At 40.4% G+C, this 17368-nt stretch overlaps 1 protein-coding gene across 1 annotated transcript in view; it reads left to right on the top strand.

Moving 5' to 3' along the window:
- Positions 1-17368, top strand: part of POC1A (POC1 centriolar protein A) — a 44417-nt gene that overhangs the window by 6176 nt on the left and 20873 nt on the right. Inside the window, exons 7-9 of the mRNA XM_015640830.1 lie at positions 3809-3942; positions 11762-11830; positions 13114-13209. Coding sequence (XP_015496316.1) covers positions 3809-3942; positions 11762-11830; positions 13114-13209 — 299 coding nt within the window. The remainder of the gene's footprint in view (positions 1-3808; positions 3943-11761; positions 11831-13113; positions 13210-17368) is intronic.

Here is a 17368-nt window from a genome sequence, read left to right as displayed (position 1 = left end):
TAAAATGGGAAAATCAAAATCAATCAATTGCAATTCTATACTATGATCCACGTTTATGGTTCCTTTTCCAGACTGTGTTTTTCAGCTTCCATAATTAGCTTTGATGATGCCAAGGGGCATCTCCTCCCATTACATGTTTTTGTCCCACTGATGAGTGCTGCTTTTTGGTAGATCTGGATAGGAAAAGGGTGCTTTCCCATCCCTGCCAGCTTCTTTGAGATTGATTGACCTATTCTGTGCATTAGTTTCTTCAGCCAAAATGTGGCTTTTCTTTGCTAATAACAGTTTTTAAGGCTGCTGTGATATTTTAAAATGAATACATTCTCAAGCACTGTTTCCAGTGTTGATAGCTTATTATACTTAATTTTGCTAACTTTCACTGAGGAACTGCTACTGGCATTCTCATAAAGCAGATCATGGGGCTAGAGCTTGGTGTGTTCTTTCTGCCCTCAACATCAGCTTTTGTGCATTCCTGCTGTGACAGCCTCACAGCTTCAGTCATTCTTCTGGATCACAATCACTCCCAGCTCTCTGATAGTTAAAAAATCTAATGGAAAACAAACTTTTTGATGTCTATTGTTCCAATTCATCAGTATTGAGCTGCAATTTGTGTAAGAAGTATTGTTAACTTGTGGCCCATATCAAAACTTGGAAATGCCTTCCTGAAGTCTTGTTGCTAAAATCAGTAATGTTTTTAAATACTTGGGCAGTGTCAGGTTGTCCTTTAACCTGCTTTATCAGCTTTTCAATGGTGGCAAGATCTGCAGTGCATGTTTCCAACTTGGCTCAAAATTCATCTCTTCCTGCTTTCCACTTACTGCTATTAAATTGTTCAAATCTAATGTGGTTTAGGCTTGGCTGCCAGGTTTATTTTTTCTCTTGGAATGACATATTTCCCTGGTATCCCACCCTTACTGAATGGCATTTTAGTGTGACACCCTTGCTATTGAAGTGATCATTTTCCAGGGGTGAGTGTTATTTTTAACAGCTACTGTGTAAATCCTAACTATGTATTAAATGTATTAAAAATAGTAATAATAGCTGAAGAAACCTTAAATTGCAATGATGGCTTTTTGCAGTCTCTTCATGCACCTCTGGCCACAAACTGATGTGTTTGTAACATGTTCTGAAGATTTGTATGTAAGTCTTGCTCTTCTCAGGGTTTATACACACCTCCTTTTGGCTAAAACTGACTTAGTAGTTTTGTGGCTTCTCTGTGAGGTTGTCAGTCCTGTCCCACTAGATGGCATCTGTGCCTTCAGAAAGTGCTGGTGCTGCCTGATTTCCAGGGAATCCATTTTAAACATGGAGTTGCATGGAGGAGTTAATAAATGAGTAGCCCTGCCTCAGGCTCTTGCGTCTTAAGGTTGGGCTGGTTTCCAGCACCGATTAGTCTTTTAGCAGTGTTGCTCTTGTTGCCAACACTTGTTCCAACTGTGACATTTGTAAATGAAAGTTGGAAGTAGAGAGCAAGCTGCAAAACCTTTTGTATGGTGTGTTTTTCTTTGAGCCAAGCAAAGTATGCTCTGGTCACGTTTACGGTACAGGAGAACACACACATGCTTTATTCGGTTCTCTGCTTGGCACTGACTCTTTTGTACAGCAGATTTTGTACAGCCCCTACAAAAATGGCCAATGTTTATTGCCTGACATTTTTTCCCTGTCCAAAGCTGTGTGTGTGATGACTCTGTAGCAGATCTATGGAAACTGCTGTAACCTGGTTTTTATTCCTGTTTAAGAAGAAGAATTGGTACTTAACCAGTTTGGATGGGGCTGATGGTGGTTATATGTTCAGCAGAGATTGTGGCTGTGTCAAGTTCATCCTAATTTATCTTCTCCCTGTTGATTACTAAAGGTTGCATTACATAAAAGAAGTGTTGTGGGGTTTGGGACAGTTTTGTGCAGGGTGGGATGACTCAGTTTTACATGTTTAAGTCCCCTAACAAGCTCTTATTTTGCTAGGGGTGGCCGGCAGCAAGTCACTGGGAGATCCCACCTTGTGCTGCACTGGATTTATTGTTTACAGCATGAAATCAACTGAGGTGGCAGGATGTGTTGGCATGCTTTTTGGAGAGGTGTTATGAATGGTCTTGTGGGAGATATGAGGTGCTTTGACAGTAGAGATGAACTTTCCTCTGAGTTTACAAGAGCCAAGAAGTCCTTGGGCACAGAAGCTGTGTCTGCTTATGCAGCCACAGTCTGTGTGATTTTTTTCCATTATGGAAAAGTTTTTTTGTGAAGCTGGAAATACTTTATTTGCCATCTGGAACTTGGAAGATGTGATACATTACTAACCTTGTCTATTTCTGATGTGATTCCTTTCAGGAGTTTCCTTAGTTGACAAGATACATTTACATTTATCTGAATATAGACACTAAGGGGGTGAGGAATATTACAAATCACTCAGAATAAGATTTTTCAAGGGAGAAAGATATTTATCACTCTTCCATAAGAAAAAACTCCACACAGACCTTTCTTTCCTTTAGTACATAGCATGATACAGGGTTGGGGGTAGAGAAAAATCTAGCTGTGTGATAGAGACAGTATTCACCAACAAGAATAACAGTTTAGAAGTTAGCTGTGTTAAGGTTTTCTTCTCTGTTTTGTAACAGTCTGGGCCAAGAGGTGTTCTTTTCAGAACTTAGCTATTTAGTGTTCCTGAGAATTTCTAAAGTAGAAGCATTCTGTTTTACAATTGAACAAGGTTATTTCAGCTATATGCTTGAAATCCACATATGCAAAAAGTAATATTTGGTGTTTTAATATATTTAAAATGGTATTTTAAAGGGTTTCTTAACATGCAGTGTGGATTCAAAATGCACAGTAAACTCTCAACAGAACATAAATTTAGTTGGGTGTGATGTATCAGAAGTAGTAGATTTGAGATACCAGAACATTTGGAGGGCATATAATATAATTAAGAATAATTGGATGGTTAAATCCCTCCTCAGGCATATTAATATTCTGTAATGTCACATACGCTCAGGAAGCTGGGCATATGTGAAGTACTGCGTGTTCTCATAAATAAATATGTTCAATAGCCTGTTTTGTAAAAGTTCGGGGAGGGAAAAAAGTCATATATTAAATGTTTAATGTTATACTGAACTTCAGTGAAGTTTGACTTTTTTCCTAAGAGCATTTTCTTTAGCTTTTTTCAAAATAAATCTTGGGCTTCATCTTCATGCAGGGAAAATGGCTTTATTGCAAGTTCACAGTCTTGATAGTTTGTCTATTTGTATTTGTTTTAAATTTTTGGTGAGACAAATAGGACGTCTGAGGAAATAATGCTTATACTGGACCATTTTCAAGTTGCTCTTATTTCCTAGCTTCTCTTAACCCCAGTCTTGGCTAGAGTCAGATAGTGAACCAAAAGAAGCTGTGCAGTGTCAACTCGGAGTGTCTTCCATTGCAATTTCAGTCTTCTCAGTGTCTTAACATACAGATTTTCATCTGGGATGACTTGAGAGTGAGACCAGCAGCTCTACAGTAGTGAAGTACATCAATGCCCAGTACATTTTGGGGCTATACTGGAAGCTTTTGTAGCATTGAATCTCCCAGAATAATTGGCAAAGCTTCCTTTTTCCTTTCAGTAAAGTAGTGCCTATTTTTACAAGAATTGAGTTACTGTTATTGTTCTCCAGTGCTTTGAAGAGCTTTTGTGCAATGTTTCCCCCATGATAATTTTCCTTCTTAAATTTTGTAACAGAAAATTGGAATGTGCTTGTGCTTTATTTTATTATTTTGCCTTGGGCTTATGTAAACTGGTCTTGGTGACTATTATACTTTTTTTTTTTTTTTCCATCCTTAGTGCACAGCTCTGTGGTCAACAGTCTTTCCTTTCATCCCTCTGGAAATTATCTGGTTACTGCTTCCAGTGATTCAACTCTTAAGATTTTGGACTTGCTAGAAGGAAGACTTCTCTATACTCTTCATGGTCACCAGGTGAGGCAAAGCCTTTTTTACAGTGAAGTATAGACTCATAAAAAACTTAGCAAATTCATGCTTGAGACTTTAATTCTTCTTGACCAAAAAATGTTTGAAAACTTCCTTGCGTAAAATCATGACTATAATGCTAATATATTGTCTTTGAGATCATCACTGTTTTGAAGGGAAGGAGGTAAGGCAGGAATGGAGAGAATGAGAAAGCAAGACTAAAAGTGAGCTCCAATACTGAGGATTCAAATCTAAGGCAGAAGGAACTCAGAGCAGCTGAGACTGACTGACTGACCCTGCCAGCCACTCTCTAGTGCAGCTCTGTCTCCCTCCCTCTCTAGAGAGCTGCAAATAACACTTGGCCCCCTGACACAGGTGTTTTGAAGATAAATGCTGTTCATCTGGCAGGAGACTCAAGAACAGTAGCAGTAAAATAGAGGAAATCTATTTTGGGATTTGATTAGGGAACATCTTGTTAATGGACTGAATCACACAATTGAAGGTGATAAAATGGTGCTGGTTGGTTAAGTTTAACTGATTGGCCTATTAGTATTATGCTGCTGGATGTATTGTTTGTAAGGTTAATTTTATGAATGCTTGGAGCTCTCTTTCTAGATCTGAAATGAAAATAAATAGACTAATTTCATTGTCCATGCAGAGTGGGGTGTGAAGAAGCAGGACTGCCTTAAGGGTTCCCTTTCCAAAGGGACAAAGGGAACAGGAATTCTTAACCCTCTTACATCTCTTTTAAAGCGGGGGCTGAGTTTTAAAGCATAAAAACTGTTAGGGGAAAACCACAGCCTGAGGCTTTTTGGAGATGATGTGGATTGTTGTGGGCAATACTGGTATCTGTGTAAGCTGTAAAACTGATAATTTTGTCTTCTTGTGGCTTTGTTTAGTGACTGCCTTGTTTGATGTCTAAAAAGGTCAAGTTTCTTCAGTAACTTCTCTTTTGCTATATATTAATAAAATTTTCTTCTTCTTTTTGTAATATTAATGGAAAAAAATAGGAAAGCCTTATGCTTAAATCTTTCATGAAGTAGAGCATTGATTAAAATTGACCAAAGGGTTCAACTGTTAAAAGAATGGGGAGGAGATAACAAATCCTGGTTATCCTAACACGTCAGCCTTGGCTGTATGAAACTGTTCTTGGAAAACTGGACTAAGTGGATACTTCTATCAGATAGGGGCTGCAAAGCTTCTGTTGCCTTAATCTTGTTTTAGTATTTGTCTGTCTGTTAATCTGCCAAGTGAGTACTTGGGAAGCAGCTTCCTGGAAAAGGGTAAGTGTTGGAAGAGTGGGAAATCTTTACACTTTCCCCACTTCCCTCAGGAAGGGATGTGCCTGGTTATGGTTCAGCAGGAGGCTGAACCTGCTTGCCGTTTTTCTCCCATCTGAGCTGCTAGCTATGCCTCACTGACTGCAGTAGCACAAAGAAAGAGTTTAGCACTGAATGAGGGTCCAAAACTGATTATGGTGATCGAGGTCTTCAGAATGAGCAATAGGAAGTCCCTTTAGGCTAATGTTGTACTTAACTTGAGGCTTTAACAGAACAGTTTGTGGATCATCTGTTCAAAAGTAGAATTAAAGCTCCCTGTTCCTCCTCCCTGCTTCAGATCAGTAAAACATTGTCTGCCTCTTTCTCCTGGGCATCTAACTGGCACTGGAAAAGCTTTGCCTTTGGCACAGCTGAAGAGTAGCTGCTGTTGTGGCATTTACAGCTCCTTCATTTTGGAAACAAATATTGAAGTGGCTGGTAGGGCTTTCTGGTTGTCTTTAAGGGTATTGCACTGAGATACCTCTGGAACCAGTCCTGGCATAGTCCTGCCTGGCATTCCCTGTCTGCAATGTGCTGTATTGTTGTGGGATGGTTCTTTCACTGCCTGATTGAACAGATACCTGGCTTTTCCACTAAAAGAATATGGCAACTTGTGCTTCGTTCCCAGTAAGCCACTGTCAGTGGCCAAGGCTGTGCTGTCACCAGGGGTGGATCCACTGGGATGGATTCCTGCACTGGCTGCTTTTCCAGCTTGGTCTGCTTATAGATAAATCCAGGTTATTTAATGATGAGGGACTTTTTTGTGCCCTCTTTTATCACTGTGATTTGTGCCAGTATCCCCAAGTGGCTGAGAACAAAGTGGTGTGGACTTTTTTGGTCATGAAGTTGATTTGCCTTTTTAAGTGAGTGCTGCCGGTTAGTCAGATGGACAGCCTGTTCTGAAGATGTTCTTGAGTTGTGACTTTTCGAGGTTGAACGTTCTGGTTGACACTCTGTTCCTAGTTTGACAGCTGGCTGCTGTTACATTGTTCTGGGAAGGCTGCATGCAAGTGGACACTTGAAGGAAAAAATACCTTAAGGTCCTTTAGGCATACTTTGACGCAACTACTGGAGTGCCAGGAATTTGTTAGCAGCTGATTAGCTGTAGTTTACACGGGGAGGTTGGCCAAGTTTACATTGCTGTCTTTAATTAAATGTAGCTGGCCCCTTGTAGCAGAAGGATCATTAGAGACAGAAGTTTGCAGCTTGGAGCTGACATCTTGCAGCTGCAAAACATCATTCTGTATTGTGCTGCATATTTTGTTTCTGGAGTGCTTTGAGCTGTGAAGCGCTCTTATCTAGTTCCATACAGATGAGACACTGGCTTGGTATGTAAATCCACCTCTAGTACTGAATCACTGTTGAAGAACAGAATGTTTTGGGGCCCCTAAGCCACCCCCAGAGGTAGAGGAGAGCAGGTATGTACATGGTACTTGTCTGCCCTTTGGAGTGGTTTAATTAGAGCTTTTCCAGACTGACCTCCACAGTGGAATGGAAGTTCTCAGTAAATATTTAGAAAACATCTCATGGTTATGTTCATAAATAGAAAATGCAAAGTTACAATTCTTCAAGCAACCTTGACTTGAACTATGAAGTAGTTACATTTTACCTGCCTGGGCAAGATAAATGCTCCCTGCTTTGCTCAGTGACTAATGAATGAAATCTCCTGAGCAGGTGCACAGGAAACAAATGTGCTTCTTTACTGTCAGCTTCCAGCTCATTCTTATAGTGCCTGGGTGGCATTAAATGTCTGTGAGGGCCTGGTCCTCTTTGAGGAGTGTGAGGACATCTCAAGGCTACACAGAAGTCAAACAAAAAATAAAGAAATGTTTGTGTTGCAAACAACAAGCAATTGACTTTAGGCTACCATTTCTGAGTCTAAAAAGGAAATAGGAGTTCTCTGTCCTTGCCTTGTGTTTTTACAGACTGAAGCTTTCAGGAGTTAAAGCTGCTGGAGATTCAGCTGTAAGATGCCAGTGTAAATTTTCCCTATGTTAGTTGTAGCCCTTGCTCCCTGGTGAAGGAGGGTGCAAACACGACAGTCTTGCTCAGGAATTTTTCAAAGCCCAATGTACTGAGAATCCTTGGGACTTCTTGTCAGAGATATTCCACCTGAAAACATCCCTGTGGTCATTGCCACCTCTGTTCCCTGTGCTTTTCTCCTTGGTTCCTTTCCTTTCTCCCTTTCCTAAGTGACTTGCCTCTTCTCCCATGCATGAAGCAGCTGAAAGCACTGTCAACAGTGGCAGTAACTGCTCTGTTTGTTCTTAGTTCTTTTATGCCTAGAACTGATGATGCCAGGGCTGGGATCCCAGTGTGCTGGTTGCTGCTGGATTTGCTTCTCAGGCCTTGTCTCCTCCCATGTCTCCTGTTTCTCTTTGCACTAGTTAGTCTGTTCCTGGAGAGTTTGGCTGAATGTACTGGCTCTCACTTCTACTTCTCCTTTTGTGGCAGTGGAAGAGGAAGCTCTCCTTTAATTAAACTATTTGCATCCTCTAGATATGTCTTATTCCAGCTCTTAGCACTTTCCTTGCTCTCTTACCTGGCTTTTCTCTACTATGCATTTGTTTCTCACAGGACTGAAACAAAAAAAGTAAAAATCTACTGGCATCCTTGACCCCACTTGTCTCTCCAGCTTCCTTCCACACTGCCTCTCCTTTCATAGTGCAGACAGTGCATCATTAAGCTACTCTTCTCTGGTTTATTCCTGGACCCTCTCCAATCTGGCTCTTGTTTCTTCTGTTACACTGAAGCCAAAATGTTAGCTCTGTTCCTAGCTGAAGTCTGAAAGTCTGGCCTCTCTTGACTTGCCTGTTGGTGTTGGCCCTGTTGTTGTGGAAGTGATGTGTCTTCTGTGCCCAGCAGCTCTGGGAGAACAAAAGGGTGTTCAAGAGGGATTTCTCTGTGATTGTCCACTTATTATTTATGGATGGTACACATTCATCTGCTGCCTGTGTGCAGGTATGAGTCTGGGCTCCAGACTAAATGCTTGTCCTTTCTCTTAAGTATTTCTTTCAGAGACATCTATTTTTATCTCTACCCTTGAAAGCTTTGTGTTCAAGGATGCTATTCCTGTTGTCTTATGTCACCTGTGTGTCAGTTACTGCTGCTATTAGCATCCTGCCAATTACTTGGTGTTGTAATCTGTGTCCTGGCTTCAGATCCTGTCTCTCTTGGTGATTAATGCATCCAAGTCATTCAGAATAACCTGACCATCTATTTTGAAGGCCAAACGTAATGTTTTATGTAAGCCGATCAACCTGTGAAGTGCTAGGGCAATAAAGGCCTTGCGGTCACTAACCTCCTTTGTAGGAAGTGGGAAAATAGGGAGAAAGTGTAATCTCTATCTCTGCACATAAATTATGTCACAGGCTGGGCCTCACCTTTCTCACCTATGAATGCCACTAGAAATGGGCTGTCACCTGGTGTTTCAGCTGCCATGCCATGCATATCTGAACTTGCCTGAATTGTGTTCGCTGGCAATGCTGTGGCTAACAATGAGATTTGATGCTGTTATCATTCCTTCTCTATGGCTTCCTTTTTCTTTATGGTTGCTTTGCTCCAGCAGGTGTTTGTGCTGTTTGTCCTTTCCAAGGCTCTCTGGGACTTGCCTCTACCTTGCCTGGTACTCTTTCACCAGAGGAGATGAGTTGAATATCGCTTAGTGGCCATGTTCTTCTCACTCAACAATTTCAGTGGATGACTTATTGCTTTCCTCTGTACTTTTCTTCAAAATTTCTGCAGCTCTCCCAGTATCACCAAAGCTGCTGTTAGAATTTCAAACTCTGCTGGACATGCTCAAAAGCTTGACAGTCTTTGACAGTGACCTGCTGAGGATTAAATAGAAACGTTCCTTACCACTGACATGGTGTATGTCATTGCCCAACCCCTTCTTCCTGCAGCTTGCTGTCTAGTCTGAGGCAAGAAGCTGCAGGGGTTTGGGGATTGGTGCTAACAGCTTGTGTGGAGCACCTTACAATGGAGGTGCAGACTGGAAATTCTGAACCTCCAGGAAATACTAATAGAGGACCATTTGATCCTGCTACAGAAAGAGGAGCTGAGTGATCCTGTAGAGGAAGGTTGTTGCATCCCACAAGTTCTAGTTATATGGGAAATAAGTTTAAATTCTCTCTACAACTTCTGTAGAAGAATATGCAACTGCTACTTTTTGCTACTCTTAATGCAAGCAGTAAGTTAAAAGTGGGGGGCGGGAAAAAGAAGGTTTAAATACTTAATTCTCCAATCTCATGTCTGTTACCCAGGACTTCATCACCTGTGATGAATGGAAGTTAGACTGTGTCTAATAACTGGCAACTGTAGCTTTTTATTTTTGTTTGGTGTGTTAATATTAACTTGCAAGAGTATTTGGCAAACTCTTATTTGTATGTTGCTATAGCAAACTTGTATCTTGGAAGAGTTCTGGAAGTGCATGTAGCAGGATTACTTTTCACTTAATTTATGTCAGCAAATCTGTAGAGGGTGTTGTGTCTATAGACTTGTTTGTTCCCTTTCTTTCAATTTATAAAGGCACATTCAGTCTTTGATATAATTTTCTATTTTGGGAAGAATATGTTCTGTTGAACTTTTTTCCCTTCAGAATGCCATGACTTTGGAGTCATTGCCTGTTTTTATGTGATTAGTGTTTCACTAGATTTTGTCTAAATACACTGAAATATTTAGACTGATAAAAATATTTTTAGGAAACATTGCTCCTTTCCAGTGTTCCTTGCTTGTACTTGTTCCTGAACACTTCATCTTAAATTTTTTTCTGCCCTCCTAACTCTGACTGGTTTATTAGTCCAAGAGCAGCTTCTGTAAGCTTACCTCAATTATCTTGGAGCAATATTCACCACTGCAGTTTTCTGGTTGTGGGGTTGTTTCTGTTCTTTCTTACTGCTTGTCTTTGTATTTTTTTTAGAGCCTCCATTCCTGACATGTGATTAGAGAGCTGAACACCGGGGTAGGTGGGTGGGAATAAAGGCAGAGGCACAGTTTGTCTCAGCTGATTGATGGCAGTGTCTTTGGTCTGAAATATCTACCCTAGTTATTGCTGTGTCAGGTGAGTGAGCTTAGTCACACCAATGACTGCGCCTGCGATTTGGAATTGCTGCTACTGGATGGTTCCTGGCAAGTCCTCTCTAGTGAGGTGTTGCTATGGGAAGGTCTCAAAACATTTTGAAATCACTGCATGTTAAATGATATGGAAACACCTTAATGTGTTTTAAGGAAGCTAAAACTCTTCACAGTGGGATTGAGCCCAGCAAGGTTCTGGTTTTGCTGTCATAAACTTGTGCCAGCATGTTTGGAAGCCCACAGGACAGTGGGGGACAGGTTACTGTGAGAGCTGGGTGCTTATCACATGCAATCTTTGGGTATTTGTCTATCTTCAGGATTTATTACGTTGAATTCGCGTTTACAAAGAAGGCAAAGAAAGAGTGTGAGGTTTCCATGCAATGTCCATTGGAAAGATGTGGACTCAGAATTCTGTCTCCTTCTAACTTGATACAGGGTGAGGAGAAGCTTCTTAATTGCCCTCTGAAATACATGATCTTATTTGAAGGAGGGTAATTGCTTCTGTCAGGAGGTGTATGATCACATGGTGGAGTTTTCTGGTGGTTGTTGTGGCTTTTCTTGTTGTGTTTTTGGTGTTTCCTCCCAACCCTCCCCAGCCTGTCAGCTAAGTAGGCAGATTCTGAAAGTTCTCATTCTGACCTCTGCCCATGCTGGTGGACATTCTGCAGAGGAATGTGTTCAGCAGCTGACACAGAACTCCACAGTCTGGGTTCTCAGCTGTTTGCTCTGAGCAGAACAGTTTGTCTGTTGTGCCTGGGCTCTAACACACGTAGCAGTTCCTGAGCTCTGTTTAACTGCAGCTCAGAGCTCCTGCCTCAGCCTTCCCAAGTGCATCCTCCTGTGTGCTTGCTGGAAGGTGGAAAACACATTGAAATAGGTGTGTGGTGTGAAAGGTGTGCTGTAGCACTCGAGTATTTGAAGTCTCTCAGAACTGACTGTTTCAAGCGTGAGGCTTCTTCACAAGGCAGGTGCTGTGTAGAGGTGACCCTGGATGTATTAACTCTGGCATCCCTCCTATGTGATAACTAAGAGAAAAGCAGTTTTAGCCAGCCTACTATGCAAAAACCTTAGAGTTTCAACACTTTTAATAAGTGAACAGGGGTTCTAGAAATTTCTAATTCTGAAGTGGAGAGGGGATGTTTGAGGGGAACAAGAAAAAGCCTGGTGCTGTAAAGATTGGTTTGTTCCTGTCTCTGCCAGGGTTATTGAAAACTGGGTGTCTTAAACTGGGGTCAAAAGTGTGGGAAAGGTAATTGCCAGCAAGCTTAGCATCTTAATTATGGCCCATTTACCTGACAGGTAAGAGCTTTTCAAATTTTGCCTTTAGATTGCTGATGTCAAATGATAAATACCTTGTAAAGCTGTAATGAATGGAATGTTGTAACACCTCATTTTCTTCTGTCTTTTTTAAATCTGTCTTTTAAATGTCTTTGCAGGGACCAGCTACATGTGTAGCATTTTCAAGAGATGGAGACTTATTTGCTTCTGGAGGTTCTGATGAACAGGTACCTGATTCATTCCTGAGTTACAGTCCAGCTTCACATTTCTTTAAAAGCTGCTGCTTTTTGTTCTTTATTGTCAATGGGGAAAGCAAAAGTGTACCCTTTATCCAGTATGTCTGGATCATGCTGACATGACTTGCTGCTCTATTAACAACATCTCTGGAGGTCAAAACCAATCTTTTTGGTGGTAATGTAAGACATGTAGCCTTCCAAGAAACCCTTACTCAATATTCCAGCTGCAAACAGGCCCGTTGCATGAGCCTGTGCTGCAAATATGTCCTGGTTTTAGCACAGTGGGAGTTACCCTGCTGAATACACACAGACTTCAACGCAAAGTAGTGATCTGAGTAAGGATCATCAGTCTTCAAAGAGCTGTGTTGTACTGCTCTTAATCCCCAGGCTGGGCCAGATGGCAATGCCCACTTTTAACAGCACCTTTGCTAGCTGTGAAGAGACAAATTCTGTTTACTTAGAACATCACTTTTTTTCCCTGTTGCACAATGGAATGGGCATTCCATTGGTTAACTGTGCAAGAGTGAAAGAAAAATGCTTTGATTTCATGCAAAACAGTGATTCAAATTTGTAAATGAAGAATAAATGCTTCTGATGAGCAGAAGAAGAATCAGATGAGCTGTCTGGATTCTTGGGTGTCTTTCAGACCTCTGAAATTGTTGATTAATTGCTCTAACATTTTTAGACTTGTAGAGTCACTGCTGAAGGGTTTACTCTGTGGATTTCCTCTTGATATGTTGAAGTGGTTTATGTGTTAGAGGCCTCTTTTCTGAAGTCAATACTGTGTTATGGAAAGCAGAGCCTATAAGTGGGATTTAAGTTTGGTGTCCAGCTGACAAACTTAAGTTAAGAACTCTAATGCTGGTCTTAGTACTAACTCTCCTTTCCCTCTGAATGAGTCTTGTGATAAAAGAGTGACTGGTTGGTTGGGGTGTGGCTGATAAATGTCATAGTGATGAGTGTGGTATTTTTAAATTTTTGTGGCTTTAATGGTGTATTCTTCATGTTGCTTTGAAGTTCTCTTGGTCATTCCAGTTTAATGATGATCTTGATGAAAAGAATGTTGAAAGAGGTCACTTACCCATTGACAAATCAGTTAAACTGTCTGTATTTAGCAGCATATTTACAATCAACATCCTTAATTTAATTAATGGCAAAGCTCTTCTAGGGGAACATTTTGTGTGTTTGCTGATTTTTCTCTGAATGCTTGAAAAAATATGATGTATAAGTAAACCTAGATGGGAAGTTTTAATGGAGTTAACTTTCTTCTGCAGGTGATGGTGTGGAAGACTAACTTTGATGCTGATTATGGAGATGTAGTGAAACCCCAGAAATATGGCAGCAGTGTGGATGGGACCCATGGTACTGGGGTAGGTCAGCAACCAGTAATTGTGGAGAGTTCCTCTTCAGTACACTTTGTGCAGCCTTTAGAGTGTGTGACTCAGGTGGTTGAACTGTAGAATCATCTTTCTGTGTTGTTTATTTGAGCTGCAAGACACCTGGTTTTTATCTAAACTTGTATTGTTTGTTTTTGTTTAACTGTACTTTCTTCATAGGGCAATTATATATAATGATCTTAAAAGGAAGATAAACTTAGTGCATGTATAGATGTGTTTTTTAGTAACAGCCCCTGTTCAGGAATGTGTGGTTCATAATGACATGAATGATAGTTCACAAAAAAAAGCAGATGTAAGCAACAACTGAAGTTGGCTTTGCTAGCTGATATGAATCCTTCAGGCTGCTGTCAGTCCTGAAAATAGAATTCACGATATCTTTTCACTGACAGTCAGCAAAGACAAAAAAAATTGCTGTGCGTAGGTGTCACACATGACAAATAGGTGACATATTGTACTGGAGCTTCTTTCCTAAATACCTGGAGACATTAGTTCATATCTGTTCCCTGAATCATGTGTTGAGACCTCTGAGTTCTGACTGTACCTGAGGATAAATCCAGCAACTGAGTAATTCAGTGATGTTGGCTGTTACAAAAGTGACCCTTTAAAGCTGCTGCCCGTACAAGCTGTAATTTTTGCATGTGGTGATGATTCATGTAAACGTCTTTATTTTGTCTTGTCAATCTTTGGATATTTTTGATACATTTGGGGATACTTAGAGGATTCTGCTGTATGTTATTTCCATGGCTGGATTTTGGTTAATCTCGTTCAGCATGAGGTGTAGGCTGAAAGGCTTTCTGTGAACCAGGGGTCTGAATAAGTGGCATTGCCCCAGCTGAAGGGCAAACTTCTAGCCAATGTCTGTTGCTCTTTGGCAGTGTCTTTGACCATATCAGTTTAGATCTTTATTGGGGTACTAAAGTTATCTCTCAAACACAGTGATGTTTTTATTTAATATGCCTTCAGTCCATTGCTGGAGATACTGGAATAGCCATGGTATTTTGGGATGGACAGGATTTGAGTTTGTAGCTCTAAGCCTGATGCCCTACTATGTGAGTGCTGTGTAAAGAAAGCAAACAAAGCCTGAGGTTGGTTAGTGTGGGGTTAGTGGGAGAGCATGGGAGGAAGCAGTCACAGAAGGAAGGAGGTGAAAGTGTTTATTGATCCTTGGCTAGTTTTGGCTAAATCTGACTTCTTCCTATTCCTCCCCTCCTGTGTTCTAATTCTAAAGTTATGCAGGCTATGAAACTATGAGTCCAATGACCTCTTTGTTTATTAGCCTATTGAACTGGTCTAGCTTTGAACTCTTATCTGCTTTAATTTAAAATGTGGCATAGTGTAAGACTGGGCTGAAATACAGCATGGATACATCCTTTCTGTGAGAAAAATAACACTTTGGGTTTGTAACATGCCAGTGAATGGCTTGAAAAATACAGACAAGGTATCTGCTAATGGGAAATGATGGTAAATTTACTCTCTCCTGTGCTGCTCCTATTGCTAGAACATATTATCCAGTAGTAATTTAAAGAAAAGAAGAAAAGGCTTGAGCTCTTCCAAAACTTAGATTTTCATTATAAAACCTCTTAAGATGTCCATTGAAGAGAGCTGCTGAACAAATCCCTTGAACAGTGACTAACCACCCTGAACATCTGTCCCTCTAACACAAGTGTTCCCCTGTGGAAGAGGGTTTATGTGGCCAAACATCCAATAGATGCTGCTGGGACCAGCTGTTTGTGTGCCACTAACTGTTGTGTTGGTTCATGTGCTGGTGGCTGACAAGGGTTTGCTCTAGTGATGCTCTGAGCCTGTAGGAAACGAGGCACTTGATATTCTGGGGTGTAATGTGTTTGGACCAGGTGCTGTGTATTTGCAGAGGGAGAAGTGAATCCATGCTCAATCATGCAGCAGAAACATACTTTGGTTTGGGGTCCTAAATTACTTCAAAGGAGTTTTCTTGAACTGCCACTCAAATGCAAGCTTTGGCTCAGGCATGCAGCATGGGAACTGCAAAATATAGCTAGTACTATCTCCTTGGATTAAGGCAGTTAAAATTGCTAAAGTTAGGAGGGGAAGAATAAATGTCCTCTGAGAGCTTGTTTTGAATACTCTAGGTTAAGATTAAATTTAGAATTGATCTGAAATGTTCTTTGCTGTTAAAAAGAAACTGATATCTCTGAAAATGGCTTCATATGCTATTTTAAGTATAACCTGAGCATGAAGATCTTGGCTCCATAGTAACTTACACACTCATGTCAGTCTCCTCTTTTAAGTGAATGTCATGTCTTGTATCTTTTAGAAATATATCATACTGGGCTCTTTAAGGGTACCATCACTCCTACAACTCACTGCAAGACTTAAATTTCACTGTATTTTAATTTCTTTCTTGTGTTGAGCCAAACACTTGCTTTTTTAATAGTGAATTGCTTATTTTGGTGTTTTTTGGGTAGGTGAGATAGTTATTTTCTGTCAAATTCAGACTTGAAGCTGCCACCTGCAGATCTTGATTTCATGCCAAGGTTACCTTTTCCTTCAATGGAAAGTGAACCTACTCCTTCTTTCTCTGCTGCTGTGTTAGTGTGCCAGGATTCTGCCTATTGAATAATCCTGAGATTTTGCAGACATTTCAGGATGTAATTACATTTAAAATGTAAGCCATATGGGTTATTATTTAGTTTTGGTACCCCTAAAATACATGAACACTATTCTTGACACATCATGAATCATGAATCTTTTCACCCTTAAGTCAGTAAGAATATTTTTCCAAGGAGAGCTTATAATGCTGTGTAGCTGTGTAATTTTTTTTTTTGTTAAGCATTGTGAAAGCACAGATCTTAATGAAAACAGTGACTGTAAAACCACTCAGTGCAGTATCTGGTTTCTCATGGGGAGAGGCTGACTAACACGCAAGAAAGAATAACTGAATACAGACATCAAAACTAGTTTGTCATCAAGTTGAATAGGAAGAAAAAACAATCCTAAATAAGCTGTGGGATAAGAGTCATGAAATATTGTCAAGGTTGGTGAGCTTGAAAACAAACTTACTCCAAACCAATTTTCACTTCCCTAGGAAGAGGGAGACTGGAGCCTTTAGAATATTCTGATTTCTCAGGCAGTTGGTTTAAGTTCATTATGAATCAGGGTATTGGATGTGTTTATAACAATGGATGTAAACTTTAAAGTTGCTCTGCCCATCTGCTGGTGTTTTCTGTAAATATAGGAGGCTTAGGAGATGCAGCTTGCTTTGAAAGTAGAACTGATGCATGCAAGGGTTCATGTAAATGTAAGAGAAGGACACCATGGGCAGAATTGCAGTCATGGTTGGTGTGAAGGCATGGTAAACTGGTAAAGCTGTCAGAAGTGAATTCTAGGTATGTTAATGTAGCTGTGAGACTGTAAATGTTAGATCAGAAGCAGTACCTCTGCAATAAATGCTCACTCTTAAATTATAAGCTAACAATTGTTGCTTTAAAGTGTTGCATAATCAATCACCTTGAAACCCAAAGTTCGGGGCAAGCACTCCTGGTGTGTGCAGTGGGAAGCTGGTGGGAAGAAAGGAAATCTTGCAGTCCTGTGCCTTGATCCTGTGAGTGTGCTTGCTTTGATCTAGAAGCTAAAGGGTAAATTCATGCTTTATTCTGCAATGTTGAGTAGTGAGGACCTAAAGAAAAGTCAGAATGAGAAGAATGGATTTTTCAGGTGATTTCAGAAATATAGGTTCTTATGCTTATCTGGGGTCAGTAACTGTAAGCATTTGGGTCTGTCTGGGTGAAGAGTTGTGTCAGATCAGGTCAGAGGATGTGTTCACTGTTCTGATAAGTTATGAAAACATTCAACATATAATTTATCTTTTTCCAGAGAGGACAGATAATGTGTTTTATTTTGGAGATTTGGTGGTGGGCTTTTTTTTTTTTAAAGTACAAGGAAAGCTTTGCATGTCTGGTTGCAGCTGACATGAGTATGCAATAACACTTGTTTCATTATGGGACAGATTTGCTGCTGTTGCTACTAATTCCAGGAAGGCTGTGTATGGTCAAGTGTCATAGCAGATGCTGAATGGTTGATGTCACAGGGACAGTTAGAAAGTGCTTGGGTGTTTATCTAAGCTTGTTTATCTGAACACTGAAAATGGTGAATA

The sequence above is a fragment of the Parus major genome, chromosome 12, assembly GCF_001522545.3.
Source record: "Parus major isolate Abel chromosome 12, Parus_major1.1, whole genome shotgun sequence".
Lineage (NCBI taxonomy): Eukaryota > Metazoa > Chordata > Aves > Passeriformes > Paridae > Parus > Parus major.
The sequence above is the reverse complement of the archived record's forward strand: the minus strand, read 5'-3'. Positions and strand labels throughout refer to the sequence as shown.